The sequence below is a fragment of the Rutidosis leptorrhynchoides genome, chromosome 5 (assembly GCF_046630445.1).
Source record: "Rutidosis leptorrhynchoides isolate AG116_Rl617_1_P2 chromosome 5, CSIRO_AGI_Rlap_v1, whole genome shotgun sequence".
Classification (NCBI taxonomy): domain Eukaryota; kingdom Viridiplantae; phylum Streptophyta; class Magnoliopsida; order Asterales; family Asteraceae; genus Rutidosis; species Rutidosis leptorrhynchoides.
The window spans coordinates 279,088,962-279,104,723 of record NC_092337.1 but is presented as its reverse complement, the minus strand read 5'-3'; the positions used below and the strand labels follow the sequence as shown (position 1 = coordinate 279,104,723).

General features: G+C 31.3%; 2 protein-coding genes across 2 annotated transcripts; one reads left to right on the top strand and one right to left on the bottom strand.

The window, feature by feature from the left end:
* Positions 1-317: 317 nt before the first annotated feature.
* On the bottom strand, positions 318-11,390 carry LOC139849396 (uncharacterized). The gene is made up of 8 exons (XM_071839052.1): positions 11,331-11,390; positions 11,128-11,227; positions 2,250-2,338; positions 1,850-2,164; positions 1,655-1,738; positions 1,129-1,597; positions 781-942; positions 318-688 (listed from the first exon to the last, which is right to left on the bottom strand). The coding sequence occupies exons 1-8, from the start codon at positions 11,388-11,390 to the stop codon at positions 318-320; spliced, it is 1,650 nt and encodes a 549-aa protein (XP_071695153.1).
* Positions 11,391-11,928: 538 nt separating this feature from the next.
* On the top strand, positions 11,929-12,605 carry LOC139850535 (probable histone H2AXa). Its single transcript, XM_071840104.1, has 2 exons — positions 11,929-12,175; positions 12,267-12,605. Exons 1-2 carry the CDS (start codon positions 11,969-11,971, stop codon positions 12,486-12,488), a joined length of 429 nt encoding a protein of 142 aa, XP_071696205.1. The 5' UTR covers positions 11,929-11,968; the 3' UTR covers positions 12,489-12,605.
* Positions 12,606-15,762: the final 3,157 nt, after the last annotated feature.

Genomic DNA, 15,762 nt, shown 5'->3' with positions numbered 1-15,762 from the left:
TATATATATTTATTTACATATTTATTTACACACCTTTGTTCGTGAATCGTCGGGAATAGTCAAAGGGTAACTGAATATGTGAACATAGTTCCAAAGCTTTCGAGACTCCACATTACAGACTTTGCTTATCGTGTCGAAATCATATAAAGATTAAGTTTAAATTTGGTTGAAAATCTCCGGGTCGTCACATAAGCACAACTAGTCTGATGAACAATGCCATTTTCAACACAAAAATCTTCCATTTTTTTGTTGACAAATTCTGTACCATTATCACTTCTAAACATTTTCACATTTACATTGAATTGATTTTTAATTAGTTAAACAAAACTCAGAAGATTATCAAAAAAATCACTTTTAGTTTTTAACAAATAAATCCAAACAGCTCTGGAAAAAGCATCAACAATAGTCAAGAAAAACTTAAAACCATAATAACTATTAACCCTGTAAGGCCCCCATACATTTAGGTGAACTAATTCGCCAATTTTTGAAGATGTATGATCACTCAAGGGAAAAGGATCCCTTGATTGTTTAGCCTTATGGCAAACATCACAAACATCACTGTCAGAATTAGGATTAATCCCAATACTATTCTTAAGAAGTTTAAGAACTTGAGTAGCAGGATGTCTTAATATGCAGTGCCACAGAGAAGTAGAAGCATAACACATATTCTTATTATTAGAATTAATACCTTTATCACAATCAAAAATATATAAGCCCCTACTTCATTACCAATCCCTACAACCTTTTTTAGATCCAAATCCTGAATAAATTAGTTATTACTAGTGAAACCAATGAACATAGGATAATCCTTTGAAAGCTTATTAACATATAGTAAGTTAACACAGTATCCAGGAATCACAAGAACATCTTTTAGCACACAATTATTAGTTAAGTGAAGGTTACCAATCTTTGTAATTTTAGCAAGAGTACCATTTGGATGACCTACAATCATATTTATTTTTGACACATCAAAAACATTGACTAAACCTTCACTTGAACCAGTCATATGTCGAGTTGCTCCAGAATCAATAATCCATTTGTTATTAAAATCATTGTTACTAGAACCATTTTGTTTAAAAAATGTATCAAACTTTGAGTTAAATACAATATTAAAATTGAAAAAAGTACCTGCCATATTGGCACGTACATTTCCTTGGGTAGATTGATCATGCAATAAACTCATAAGCTGTGAAATTTGATCAGAAGAGAAAGGACGAACACTGTTATCACTAGCATTCACAGCAGGCACAGAATTATTACTAACAACAGACTTATTATCATTCCTTTTAACCCAACCAGGAGGATAACCAACAATTTCATAACATCTTTCAATAGTATGACCTAACCTTTTACATTTAGTACACTTAAGATTAGGATTAGGTCCATTACCAATTCTCCTTTTGTTATCAAAAGTTTTGGATACTAAGAAAGCAGAATTTTGATATTTAACAGAACCAGAACTACTAGCTTGAGAAGATGTTCTATGAGACTCTTCTCTTGAAACAATAGCAAAAGCAGTTTTAACACTAAGAAGAGGATCAATTAATAAAATATTACTTCTCACATAAGAATAAGACTCATCTAAACCCATTAAGAACTGCATTAGCTTGATTAAATCATTATGAGTCTTAAATTATTTTTTAGATTCACAAACACAAGTAGGTAATTTAACAAGAGCATCAAACGGTTTCCATAGAGCATTTAACTTATGATAGTAATCAGATACAATAGAGTTACCCTGTGTTAATGAATTAAGTTTTTGATGCAGATTAAAAGTAACAGAACCATCTATCTTATCATAAGTTTCTTTAAGTTCTTCCCAAACAGTTTAAGCATATTGATAAAATACTTGACCACAATACAATTCATCAGATATAGAAATTAAAATCCATGAAAGAACCACAGAATTGCATCTATTCCATTGTAACATAAGCACATGATCAGTTTTACTTTTCTTACAAGAACCATCAACAAAACCAAACTTATTTTTGGTATGTAGGGCTAGAGTCATAGCCCTACTCCAAACATTATAGTTCTCTGTCCCCTTAAGCTTTAAAGAGACAAGAGCAGTAGTACTAGTATCACTAGCATGCAGATAAAGAGGATCACCAAAATCAAGATCACTCACTTGAGTGATCTTGTGTGTATCACCAGAACCAGAATCCTTAGTCATATTAACAAATAATCAAGAAACACAGAAAAATCAACAAAAGCAGAAAACAAATAAGCACTCAATAATAATAAAAAACCACAACCACAGCAACAATTGCTGGCCAGACACCTGTAAGAAAGAACAACTTACAAATCTCCAGTAGCAATTGGTTACTAACCAAGCACCCTGTAGGGATTAAGAACACACAAATATATAATATAAACATGTCAGAATCAACCAAGTGCTTGATCAGGTATTCACACCTTTCAAGAACGTATATCAAGAGTTGGGCTCCGGGATTCAGTCAAACAGGGTAAAAAGTAAAAACAAGAAGATAAGAACAAGAAAACTCCCATATCAAGAAGAAATCCTGAAAAGAAGATGAATAGCAGCAGCGGAAGACAGAAATCAACTTAGATCGCCCAGAAAGAATAAAACCCTAATTTGACAAATTAGGGTTTGAAGAAATATCACCGGAAAAATCAACAATAGTTGAGAAAATACACCGAGTATAAAGAATAATTAGAACGGCAGCAAGAGAACACCAATTAACTCAACAGAATCCCAAATAATGAAAACCCTAGAATCAGATCTTCAACCCAAATCTAAATCTTCAACCCACAACATCTCAGATTTGAACGTAGAAGCTCTGATACCATGTACGAAACTATGAACACATACAGAAATAACACCAAATCTTGAAAAACATATGATTAAAACCAAAATTACAGAAGAAGATTCACTAAAAAAATACAGAAAAGAACAGCTCTATGATCAAGCAGACTAAACAATATCTCATAAGAATACTAAGTATCAAGACGATACTTCTTAAATCATCCAATTTAGAAACTAGGGTTTTGAGATTAAAACGAGAGAAAACAACAGATGATGAACAAGGAGCCGTATGTGTGTGATAAGGCTAAAAAGGAACATATATTTCATAGCAATATCCCTCCTAAATAATAGGTTTTCATATGTAATTGTATTATATTTTCATTGTAATTGTTTAAATAAATAAGTGCGAAGACAAAAGGCGAAAACGAAGATTTGAAGACACAAACGTCCAAAAAGCTCAAATGTACAAGATACAATTCAAAAGGTTCAATTTATTGATTAAAAACGTCTAAAAATGACAAGAGTACAAGTTACAAAACGCAAAGTACAAGATATTAAATTATACGCAAGGACGTTCGAAAATCCAGAACCGGGACATGAGTCAACTATCAACGCCCGATGCAACGGACTAAAAATTACAAGTCTACTATGCACAAGAATATAATATAATATATATATAATTATATTAATTATTTATATTTTATATTTATATATATATATATATTATGTCGACAAGCTAGGTTCCAAACTGGGATGAGCTGGATTCATGAACTCCGCGACTCGCGGAGTTTGAAGGGTAAAAGTGCCGCAACTTGCGGAGTTTGAAATTTTAGAAATGTCCTATAAATATCAACGAATTCTGCCGAGTTTAAAAAACATAATAATAATAATAATACTCCGTAATATATAATATATATATATATATATATATATATATATATATATATATATATATATATAGTATAGGGTAGTTTTATATTAGATTAGTTCGGGTTATGTAAAGGTTATTTTTACGGGTTTTGAAGTCGAAATTCTGTCCGTGTAATACTACGCAATAAATACTCAATGTAAGTTATGTTCTCCTTTTTAAATTAATGTCTCATAACTAAATTATTATTATGCTTATTTAAATTGAAGTAATCGTGATGTTGGGCTAAATATTAAAGATAAGGGTAATTGGGCTTTGTACCATAATTGGGGTTTGGACAAAAGAACGACACTTGTGGAAATTAGACTATGGGCTATTAATGGGCTTTATATTTGTTTAACTAAATGATAGTTTGTTAATTTTAATATAAAGATTTACAATTGAACGTACCTATAAATAACCATATACACTCGATCGGACACGATGGACGGGATATTTATATGTACGAATAATCGTTCATTTAACCGGACACGGGAATGGATTAATAGTCTATGGAATTATTAAAACAGGGGTGAAATTATGTACAAGGACACTTGACATAATTGATAACAAAGTATTAAAACCTTGGGTTACACGCAGTCGACATCCTGGTGTAATTATTAAACAAAGTATTAAAACCTTGTTACAGTTTAAGTCCCCAATTAGTTGGAATATTTGACTTCGGGTATAAGGATAATTTGACGAGGACACTCGCACTTTAAATTTATGACCGATGGACTGTTATGGACAAAAACCAGACGGACATATTAAATAATCCAGGACAAAGGACAACTAACCCATGGGCATAAAACTAAAATTAACACATCAACCATCATGGTTACGGAAGTTTAAATAAGCATAATATATTTTATTTCATATTTCCTCGTACTTTTATTTATTGTTATTTTAATTATTGTTATTTATTTTATCGTTATTTAAATATCGTCATTTACTATACGTTTCGCTTAAAATATAAAATCGACAAACCAGTCATTAAATGGTAAACCCCCTTTTATAATAATAATAATTGTAATATATAATTATATATATTTTGTACAAATATAGTTATTTAAAATATAGTGTGAAATAAGCCATCTCCCTGTGGAACGAACCAAACTTACTAAAAACTATACTACTCTACGATTAGGTACACTGCCTATAGTGTTGTAGCAAGGTTTAGGTATATCCCATTTGTAAATAAATAATTAAAACTTGTGTAATTTTGTAGCATATTTTAATAGTATTTTCTTGTAAAATTTAATAGTATTTTATACCCCTTAGCTTTAACATCAAGTTTTTGGCGCCGCTGCCGGGAAAATCGGCGAAACACTATATTTTTAATTTATTTTTGTATAAATATATTTATATATCATTTTAGAAAAACAATATAAAATTAAAAAAAAAAACACGTTTTTCAATCTCCGCGACTTGCGGAGGTTTTCTGGTACGGATCACCGCGGCTCGCGGAGCCGCCCTAGCAGACCTGACCACGGAACCCTAATTAGTTTAATTAATTTAATATTTAGTTTTAATTTTAATTAATTAGTAATAATTAATTTTAATTAGTTTTATTTATATATAAAAATTAATACTATTATAAAATAAATATAAAAATAATATTTTTATAAAAATAAGTAATTTTATCACTTTTTATAATTTGTATCCTTTTATTTAGTGTAATCATAATATTTTGTATATTTTTTGTTCGCAATTAGTTTTAAAATTAGTTTTTCCGTAGTTATTTTATATGTATAGATTCTTAGGCTTTGCCGTAAAATCCCTTAAGTGATTTTTTTTTAGATTAAGATTTAGGCGCTTTGGAATTTTGCGAAGCCGTTTTTCGCTTTAGTTTTAAATAGATTTTAGTGCCTTTAAGTAATTGCCGTTTTCTGAATAAAATTGCATTTACCTTTAGACCTTTAGGCGCAACTTTTTAGATATAATTTTTAGACTTTTAAGTTTCGACGTTTTTCTTTCTTATTTTTATTTTTCGACGTTTTTCGACGCGTATTCTTTTTCTTTCTTATTTCTCGAAGATCTAGTTTTTAGGACTTAGAATTTCCTCTATTTCTTCTCTATAATTTCTTTAAAATTTCGACGAAAAATTATTTTAAGCGATTAAATTGATAGACATCCAAATTTTCTGCTTCGTAGTAATAGTTGGATTTGTTAGTGGCTGAGTTGTGAGCTTCCGATTTAAAGGGTTTTGGCTCCCTGCTGCATCTATTGGCTATTCGAAATGTGGGCAAAAGCAGAAAAGTCTATTAATTTGATAACTTATATAATTTTTATTTTTATAACTAATAGGATAATTAAGTAAATGCACCACATTGTAGCTAAAATTTGGTAATAAGCGCATTATGGAAAATCTCGAGAATATTTTGGAAACTCTTTATGACATCCGAAATCAATTTAATCAATACTCTCAAAAGGATGTTGATGACAATTCGTTCGGTCAATATTGGATCACGAATGACGAAACAATAACTGGTTGTGAAATCTGTGGAGATTATCACTCAACATGGGAATGTTATTATTACGTTCCTATAGAAAATTATGCACCCATGGAACCTGAATGGAACGATTATGAGGAATACAATTCTAATTGGGATTATTCACAAGAATATATCCAAACTCAACAACCAGAAGACGAGGAAAATTATGTGCCTGAAAATTCTTTAGATTATATGAAAATCAAACTCGAAGAACTTGATGCTCAAAATGAACAAATGAGAGAGTTTGTAAATCGGCAAGCTGAAACCCTATCAGATTACACACCTGTTGATCTGAGGAGTATTGTGCAAGAAAATTTTATATCATCGAATTTTGATGAATTCGAGAGCTCCGAAATCACCAACTATCCCGATGATACTTTTTATTCAGTTTTACCAATTTCAAAACATATCGACACATTAGCCTCTACCGAAAAAATCATCGATCCATCAATGAATGAAGAAGAAGTAAGGGTGACAAATTGGTACTCTTGGGAAAACGATAATGTTGAAAATTTTACCCCCGAGACCAAAATGGTGAGACCAATAAGTACCATTAATGAAGAAGAATTTGCTTTGATCCCGAAATTCACCATTCCACAACCTTCCAACCCAATATTCTCAATAGATGAGTCATCCACCGGAAATGAACTACGAGCTGTAATAGATAATGACACCTCGAATTTCACCCAATTGGGTAATAGAGGTGAAACCTTTGATCCCGAGAATGAACAGAAGGAAATGTTAGAAATTGTCCACCCTATAATATGTATGTCGGTGTATATCGATCCATTTGACCAAGAACCAGAAAAGAGACATATCCATTTACTAAAAGCTACACTTAAAAAAGAATTAGGTAGTGACGATCGAGCGGGTCTAAACTTTAAACCCATTGATATAATATATACCACCCGAGATGTAAATAACTGGCTCACTATTATAATTCGTGGAACTTATTCTACCGACTTCACATGTCGTCAGCTAAGTGTGGGGAAGTCTAACCCCACTTAACGTTAAATTAGGGGTTCGGGTTAGTGCATAACTCGTTAATAAAAATGCACGATTAGGGTAAAAGATGCATTTTCAAAAATTATCAAACAGTTCAGAAAAGCAACCGTTTTTGAAGAAAAACATGTGTGATAAAACAAGAAGGAATGAACGATGAGGTGCACCATCTATCATCCTGCAATTTTATGGTATCTTTAACTACTTTCTACACTAATCACCCTCGTGAATTTATAATTATAGTCTGATTTCATGCAAATGAGGACATTGCATGATCTTAAGTGTGGGGAAGGATTATAAATTCTCTCGGGTTTACACTTGGTATTATTTGCCAAATTTTGTGAAAATTTGAAAAATTTTCAACTAAATGAATTCAAAACCATGTTTATACATATTTATGAACGATGAAAACTAGGTGTTAATACCGAAATTATCGTTACCTCGGAAAGGACATAAATGGGGAAACAACCCAAAACGCTTGAATTCATTTAAAATGGAATACAAGAGAATAAAAAGGCAAAGAACATAATAAATAAAAGCCAAGTGTGGGGAGAATATACCAAGTTATTCAATAAAAAATTATCTATCACATGTTTTCGTAAATTTATTGCAGGTGCTTTTGTTTTGGACTAAATTAACTGTTTTACCCGATGAAAGAAAAGAAAAAATGGATCTACACGATGAATCAATTACATTATTAAGAGAAAGTAAAGTCTTCCAGAAAAAGAAACGTGCTTCTTGATTTAGGTCAAGAAATTGTCGTCCAGACCAGCTGTAGGTTGACGAAAAATCTAGAAAAGTCATCACTAAAATCAACAAGAAATCTACGGACCTCAGCATCAAACAGGGTCGCCAGGTGGTCAGATTTATCCTAACCATGAGAAGGATTTATCTCGTATAATGGGGGGGCACCGTGCAAATTAGCTTGATAAGACTAATGAATCAGATCCCCAAAAAGGATAATCTCTTTAAAAGATCAAAAATCAGCTTTTAAGCCTGATATTACTCAATCCTTGAGATTGACCTTAAAGATTGAGAATTCAAACTCATGGAATTCAATGATATCTAAACTCGAACTTGAACGAGAAAATATTTTGATCAAATTATAAACCGATTTGTTTTCTGAAAACCCATTTTCAATGCATTCATTACCATTGAACGTAAAATTCTAGGAATTCACCTGAAATTAATTAGGTCACCTGAACCAAATCGGGTGTCAACCGTAAGAACGGTGGTTGCATAGCATGGTCGAAGACAGGACCTTGTGCCAGACCAAAAAATTATAAGGGTGAGCTTTACTATTGCTCCTACAAAGGATAGTAATTGCGTCCGACACGTTATAGACCATAATTAAAAGCATGTCAGGGGACATTGCCTTAACAGTTGCTTGTTCAACGCTTTCCTTTACAACCGAACGGTAGTTTGCCGAAAGGTAATATACGGGACAAGTAAACTGGACGTGTTGCTTTCCTAATACAAGGTTAGCAAGTGGGTGACACAAAACCATAAGTTTTGAGCTAAAATTTTCAAATCTGAAACCCACAAAACCCACAAAAATATTTTGCAACACCGGTGAAGGGTTATTCCGGAAAACTTATCTAGGGTAAAAGCTAGATTGAATTTTCAAAGGTTAAATGTTTTCATAAAGATCCAATTTCCTAAAGGATCTAAATTTTCTTTGTCACGTGGGACTTTAAACCGCCTTTCAAATGTGCACTTTGCTTTGAAAACCGAAAGTAAATCGGCTATTTGATTGCAAGTGTCGTTGACCTAAACCCGAGGCAACTATGGATGACACACCCACCTTTAACCATGGTTCTATCGTTACTATCATTGTTTATACCGCCGTATCAAAATCACTGATGTACAAAGTGTGATGAATAAAAAAGTGATTCATGTATGTTTTTATTTCAAGTTATGTATTGCTTGAGGACAAGCAACGCTCAAGTGTGGGGATATTTGATAAGGCTAAAAAGGAACATATATTTCATAGCAATATCCCTCCTAAATAATAGATTTTCATATGTAATTGTATTATATTTTCATTATAATTGTTTAAATAAATAAGTGCGAAGACAAAAGGCGAAAACGAAGATTTGAAGACACAAACGTCCAAAAAGATCAAATGTACAAGATACAATTCAAAAGGTTCAATTTATTGATGAAAAACATCTAGAAATGACAAGAGTACAAGTTACAAAACGCAAAGTACAAGATATTAAATTGTACGCAAGGACGTTCGAAAATCCGGAACCGGGACATGAGTCAACTATCAACGCCCGACGCAACGGACTAAAAATTACAAGTCTACTATGCACAAGAATATAATATAATATATAAATAATTATATTAATTATTTATATTTTATATTTATATATATATATTATGTCGACAAGCTAGGTTCCAAACTGGGATGAGCTGGATTTACGAGCTCCGCGACTCGCGGAGTTTGAAGGGTAAAAGTGCCGCAACTTGCGGAGTTTGAAATTTCAGAAATGTCCTAAATATCAACGAATTCTGCCGAGTTTAAAAAACATAATAATAATAATACTCCGTAATATATAATAAATAAATATATATATATATATATATATATATATATATACATATATATATATATACATATATATATATATATATATATATATATATATATATATATATATATATATATATAGTATAGGGTAGTTTTATATTAGATTAGTTCGGGTTATGTAAAGGTTATTTTTACGGGTTTTGAAGTCGAAATTCTGTCCGTGTAACACTACGCGATAAATACTCAATGTAAGTTATGTTCTCCTTTTTAAATTAATGTCTCATAACTAAATTATTATTATGCTTATTTAAATTGAAGTAATCGTGATGTTGGGCTAAATATTAAAGATAGGGGTAATTGGGCTTTGTACCATAATTGGGGTTTGGACAAAAGAATGACACTTGTGAAAATTAGAATATGGGCTATTAATGGGCTTTATATTTGTTTAGCTAAATGATAGTTTGTTAATTTTAATATAAAGATTTACAATTGAACGTACCTATAAATAACCATATACACTCGATCGGACACGATGAACGGGATATTTATATGTACGAATAATCGTTCATTTAACCGGACACGGGAATGGATTAATAGTCTATGGAATTATTAAAACAGGAGTGAAATTATGTACAAGGACACTTGACATAATTGATAACAAAGTATTAAAACCTTGGGTTACACGCAGTCGACATTCTGGTGTAATTATTAAACAAAGTATTAAAACTTTGTTACAGTTTAAGTCCCCAATTAGTTGGAATATTTGACTTCGGGTATAAGGATAATTTGACGAGGACACTCGCACTTTAAATTTATGACCGATAGACTGTTATGGACAAAACCAGACGGACATATTAAATAATCCAGGACAAAGGACAATTAACCCATGAGCATAAAACTAAAATCAACACGTCAACCATCATGGTTACGGAAGTTTAAATAAGCATAATATATTTTATTTCATATTTCCTCGTACTTTTATTTATTGTTATTTATTTTATCGTTATTTAAATATCGTCATTTACTATACGCTTCGCTTAAAATATAAAATCGACAAACCAGTCATTAAACGGTAAACCCCCTTTTATAATAATAATAATTGTAATATATAATTATATATATTTTGTACAAATATATTTATTTAAAATATAGTGTGAAATAAGCCATCTCCCTGTGGAACGAATCAGACTTACTAAAAACTATACTACTCTACGATTAGGTACACTGCCTATAGTGTTGTAGCAAGGTTTAGGTATATTCTATTTGTAAATAAATAATTAAAACTTGTGTAATTTTGTAGCATATTTTAATAGTATTTTCTTATAAAATTTAATAGTATTTTATACTCCTTAGCTTTAACATCAGTGTGAATTAAGAAAAAAGTCCAGAAACGATGTATAAATATATCCATATATTGCACTTTGGTCCTTGTAGCATGTAAACTTTACAAAATGATCCCTCAAGTCTTCAATATCACCATACAACAACATAACCTTTAAATCAACAAGAGAATAAACAACCTACAAAGAAATAAAACAAATATAAGAAAAATTAACAAAACATTTCAGAATACGATTGAATTTATATGTAAAAATTTAACAGCTATTTGATAGTAACATTTACATTTTCTAATTTCCTTTTTTGCATAAGTATTACTCCCTCCGTCTCATATTTATTGTCCATTATTCTTTTTAAGATGTGTTAAATTAGTTGTCCAATTTTATAAATGAAAAAAAATAATGTGACAAAAATATTTTGTGCCCTTACTTTATATATGTAGGACAAAAATATAGGTAAAAAATAAAGGGTAACACTGGAAACTTAACAAAAAAGTAAATGTGTCAGGTACTTTTTTTAAACTATGTATTTTTTGTCTGGGAACAATAGATTTAGGACATAGGAAGTATGTAAGTTTATTTGTCACATGAATTTACGAGTAACTAAAATAAAACTTAATACAAAAATCAAACTCCAAGTGATACACGCTCTTTTTTCTTTGATAAAAAACGCAACCGATTCAAAATTCAAACCAAACGAGTGAAAACTCAGGCGCGCACTTCAAAACCAAAACCTGCCGTAAAAAATAAACAAATCAAAATCTCCGTGCCATGCTGGCAATCCTAGGGAACCTTACACAGCCAATAACATTCAAATACTTTTGCCTATAAATTCAAAACACCGCCAATAAAAATAAAAATATTAAACCATCATTCCTCCTCAACCAAAACAGAGTTCAACTATCAATCAATCATTTTCTGAAAATGGCCACAAAATCAGGTGCTGAAGTGAAGAAAGGTGGTAGAGGAAAGCCAAAGTCTACCAAATCCGTTTCCAGATCTTCAAAAGCTGGCCTTCAGTTTCCCGTCGGTAGAATCGCTAGGTTTCTCAAGGCCGGAAAGTACGCCCAACGTGTCGGCGGCGGTGCTCCGGTTTACCTCGCCGCCGTTCTCGAGTACCTCGCTGCTGAGGTAATTTCTGATTCCATTATTTATTTTATAGTTGCAATTAGGGTTAGGGTTTGTGTAAATTACTAAATGAATTTGTTGATTTTGTATGTAGGTACTGGAATTGGCTGGAAATGCAGCAAGAGATAACAAGAAGACAAGAGTTATACCAAGGCATATACAGTTGGCAGTAAGGAACGATCAAGAATTGAGTAAATTGTTGGGATCTGTGACTATTGCAAATGGTGGTGTTTTGCCTAACATTCATTCTAATTTGTTACCAAAGAAGGTTGGGAAAGATAAGGCTGATATTGGTTCTGCCTCTCAAGAATTTTAGGGCAATCAATTTGGTAGATGTTATTTAAGGGTAGTGATTCTTGCTATATAGAAAGTGTGCTTTCTTGAAACTAGGTTTTACTCATGCTTCTTTTTGGTTTTGGGAATGCTTGTAAAATGAATGAATGAATGAATTTTTTTTGTTTTAACTGGTCTCTATAAGTTCCATATATTTTGCCATATTCTTTTTTTGCTTGTTTTATTGTGATTCATAAACTGTCTAATTTTCAAGTACTAAAACTGTGATACTGAATGGGTATCTAGTTTGTCTTTGTAAGTTGATTGAATGTAAACTTATGTCATCTTATTCAAGTACAGTTCATATTGAATATGGCGTACAATTAAGCATTTAAATTGATCCAGACTCGCATTATCAAATTGTTACAAGTGTAGATAACTTGCATTATCAAATTGTTACAAGTGTAGATAACTTGCATTATCAAATTGTTACACTTGCTAGGTGACGCTAAATAAAAGATTGTCATGATGCCTTAAAATAAGAACCATGATTCTTAAAACATAATTAGTTGCTATCGATTGATTTAGACTACTTTCAATAAAGTCTGCAATTTCCAGTTGATTTCCTTTCATCAATGTTGGCCTTGTTTCGGAATGACCATCCAAGTAAAATATAGTTAAGTGACATGTGAATTCACTGGTTCAATTAAAAACCATTATGATAGATTGCTCAGTCATGATCACATAAATAACAAAATCACTAATAATTACCTCCATTAAATCAACCTCACCAGCTTGATGTATAATTCAATTCCAAAAACTCATGCACTATGATTTTATTCAAAGTTATGTAAAGATGTTATTCAAAGAGAAAAATGTTAGTATATTGAGAAAGTAATTTAGTAAGTTAATGGTCCATATTGCCACATCTCACCAAAGTTCATTAGCATTTCTGTTAAAGCATTCTAAAGTCTTCACTACTTGTCAATCTTAATATCTAAAAGGTTGACAAGTAGTGAAACAACATCCTTTAAACAAAACTATATTGAAAGAATAACTCATTGATTCAAAAACATTCTTAAAATTACAACATAATTAAATGTGTGTTATAAGTATATAGTGTGGAGTGATGTACTCACTGGATTGGGTTACAGTAGTATGACCCCTATTGATGCAATTTTTATGGATTAATAAATTTGTGTTGGTTTATTTTTATATAAAAATAAATATGGTTGTTTGTCCGACATTGATGGATGAAAGATAAAGGATCAAACTCTTTTGGTTTAAATTGGGTTGTCCCACATAGGTGGAGGAAGAAAGTGTGAGTGACTTACTTGGATATAAAAGGAGGTCATGAACATTCTTCCAACTTGCACGAATCATACACTTTAAGTATTTGATCATTTCTTTCTTTTTTACCTTTGTTTGAGAGTTGTATTAGTTAAATACTTTGGAGAGTGTAGTTGGCTTAAGAGAGTTATGTGACGATCCGGGAATTTTCGACTAAATTTAAACTTAATCTTTATATGATTTCGATATGATAAAGATGTAATGTTGAGTCTAGAAAATTTTGAAACGATGTTCATATATTCATTTGACCTTTGACTATTCTCGACGATTCACGAACAATTAATTGTGAATGGTTATGTGCATGTATATATATATATATATATATATATATATATATATATATATATATATATATATATAATAATAGTTGGAAGAATATAATTTTAAGTATTATATGTTGTTATTTTTAATTATGTAAAATAAAATAAAAATAAGATATTATAATAATTATTATTTAAAATTTAAAATATATCTAAATATAAATAAATATATAAAAAAAATAAATAAATATTAAATAATTGTAATACTCATTTGATGTTTCGAATAATATTAAGCAAGTTATTTTCTAACTTATGTAATTTTAAAATAAACGGTGATACGAAAATATGTTATATAAGTTATAGGCTTGTTAAAAATATATTTAGGATCTAATTATTTAATCTTAACATTTTTTATATTTTACCCATAAATGAGAGGGACAGTGGATGTAATTTTTATTTATTTAATTAATGATTGAATTTTATACCATAATGACCAAAATAAATAAATATATTTAATATAAAATTTTGGGATTTTTATGAGTACTTTTATCCGCCACTGATTAACAACGAGGTACGAAGCTCAGTCCGTGATATACTGTCGGCATTGTAATAGTTTATATGCCCTGTAAGACCCAAATATTTATTGTACATAATGTATTTATGGTGTACGATGCGTGTATGAAGTGTACGTGTTGCTTGGTCGAACGCCGAAGGAAACTGGACGTTGTCTGAAGTGACAAGGTGTGTACGTATCTTTTCAACCCCAAATAAAGTTTGTGTTGATGTTTCAACCCCAAATAAAGTTTGTTGTTGATGTTTCACTTGGCGGGTTTTGGGTTGGTTGACGATTTGGCCTTGATTAGGCTTTAATCTTGAGTTTAATCACTAGGTTTAGTGATTATAGAAGTATTGGAATCACTTTAGGTGAATTTGGGTTGACTAATTTTGACTTGAGTCAAAATTAGGGTTTGGTGATGATTATGCCCCAATTGTCGATTTAATAAGGTTTATAAACTTAAAATGGATTAAGTTGAAGTATAAAACCGAGTTAAATATGTTTTGGTGTCAAAACTCGCTAATGGCGCGATGTTGACTACTTTGGGTCAAAATTAGGGTTTAAGTGTCATTATGGGCAAGATAGGTGTTTAACACCTATGATTGGGTTTAATTGGCGTATTAGGACCATTCTCACTTGTGTTAGTGATTATTGGTTAATTTGGGCGCGATTTGTACTTGAAAGTGCAATCGGGTCGATATTGCACTAGGTGTCAATATGGGTTGGTTTGTAATCCACCCTAATTGTGTTGTTTATTATTATGATAATGGATTAGGTACGTTCATTAACTGATCAACGGATTTGGCTTGTTTTCATCAAGTCTTCAAGGTGAGTGGAATAATTATACATGTATGTATATAATTTATTTGCTTGTGCGCGATGTGCACAATAGCCGGGTTTTGGGGCACATCGATGCGACGATAGCCGTTTGAACACCTTTGGAAATAGTGACACAATAGCCAGATTTTGTGCGCTACATGTGACTTAAGATTTGGGGACCCGATATATTTATTGTAATGCTATTATTTGACGATGAGTCACATAGCCATTTTTGTGACCATTGAGGTGTTGCATAGCCATTTTTGCACACATTAATTAATGGTGTCACATAGCCGTTTTTGTGACCATAGTTGGGGGACATAGCCGTTTTG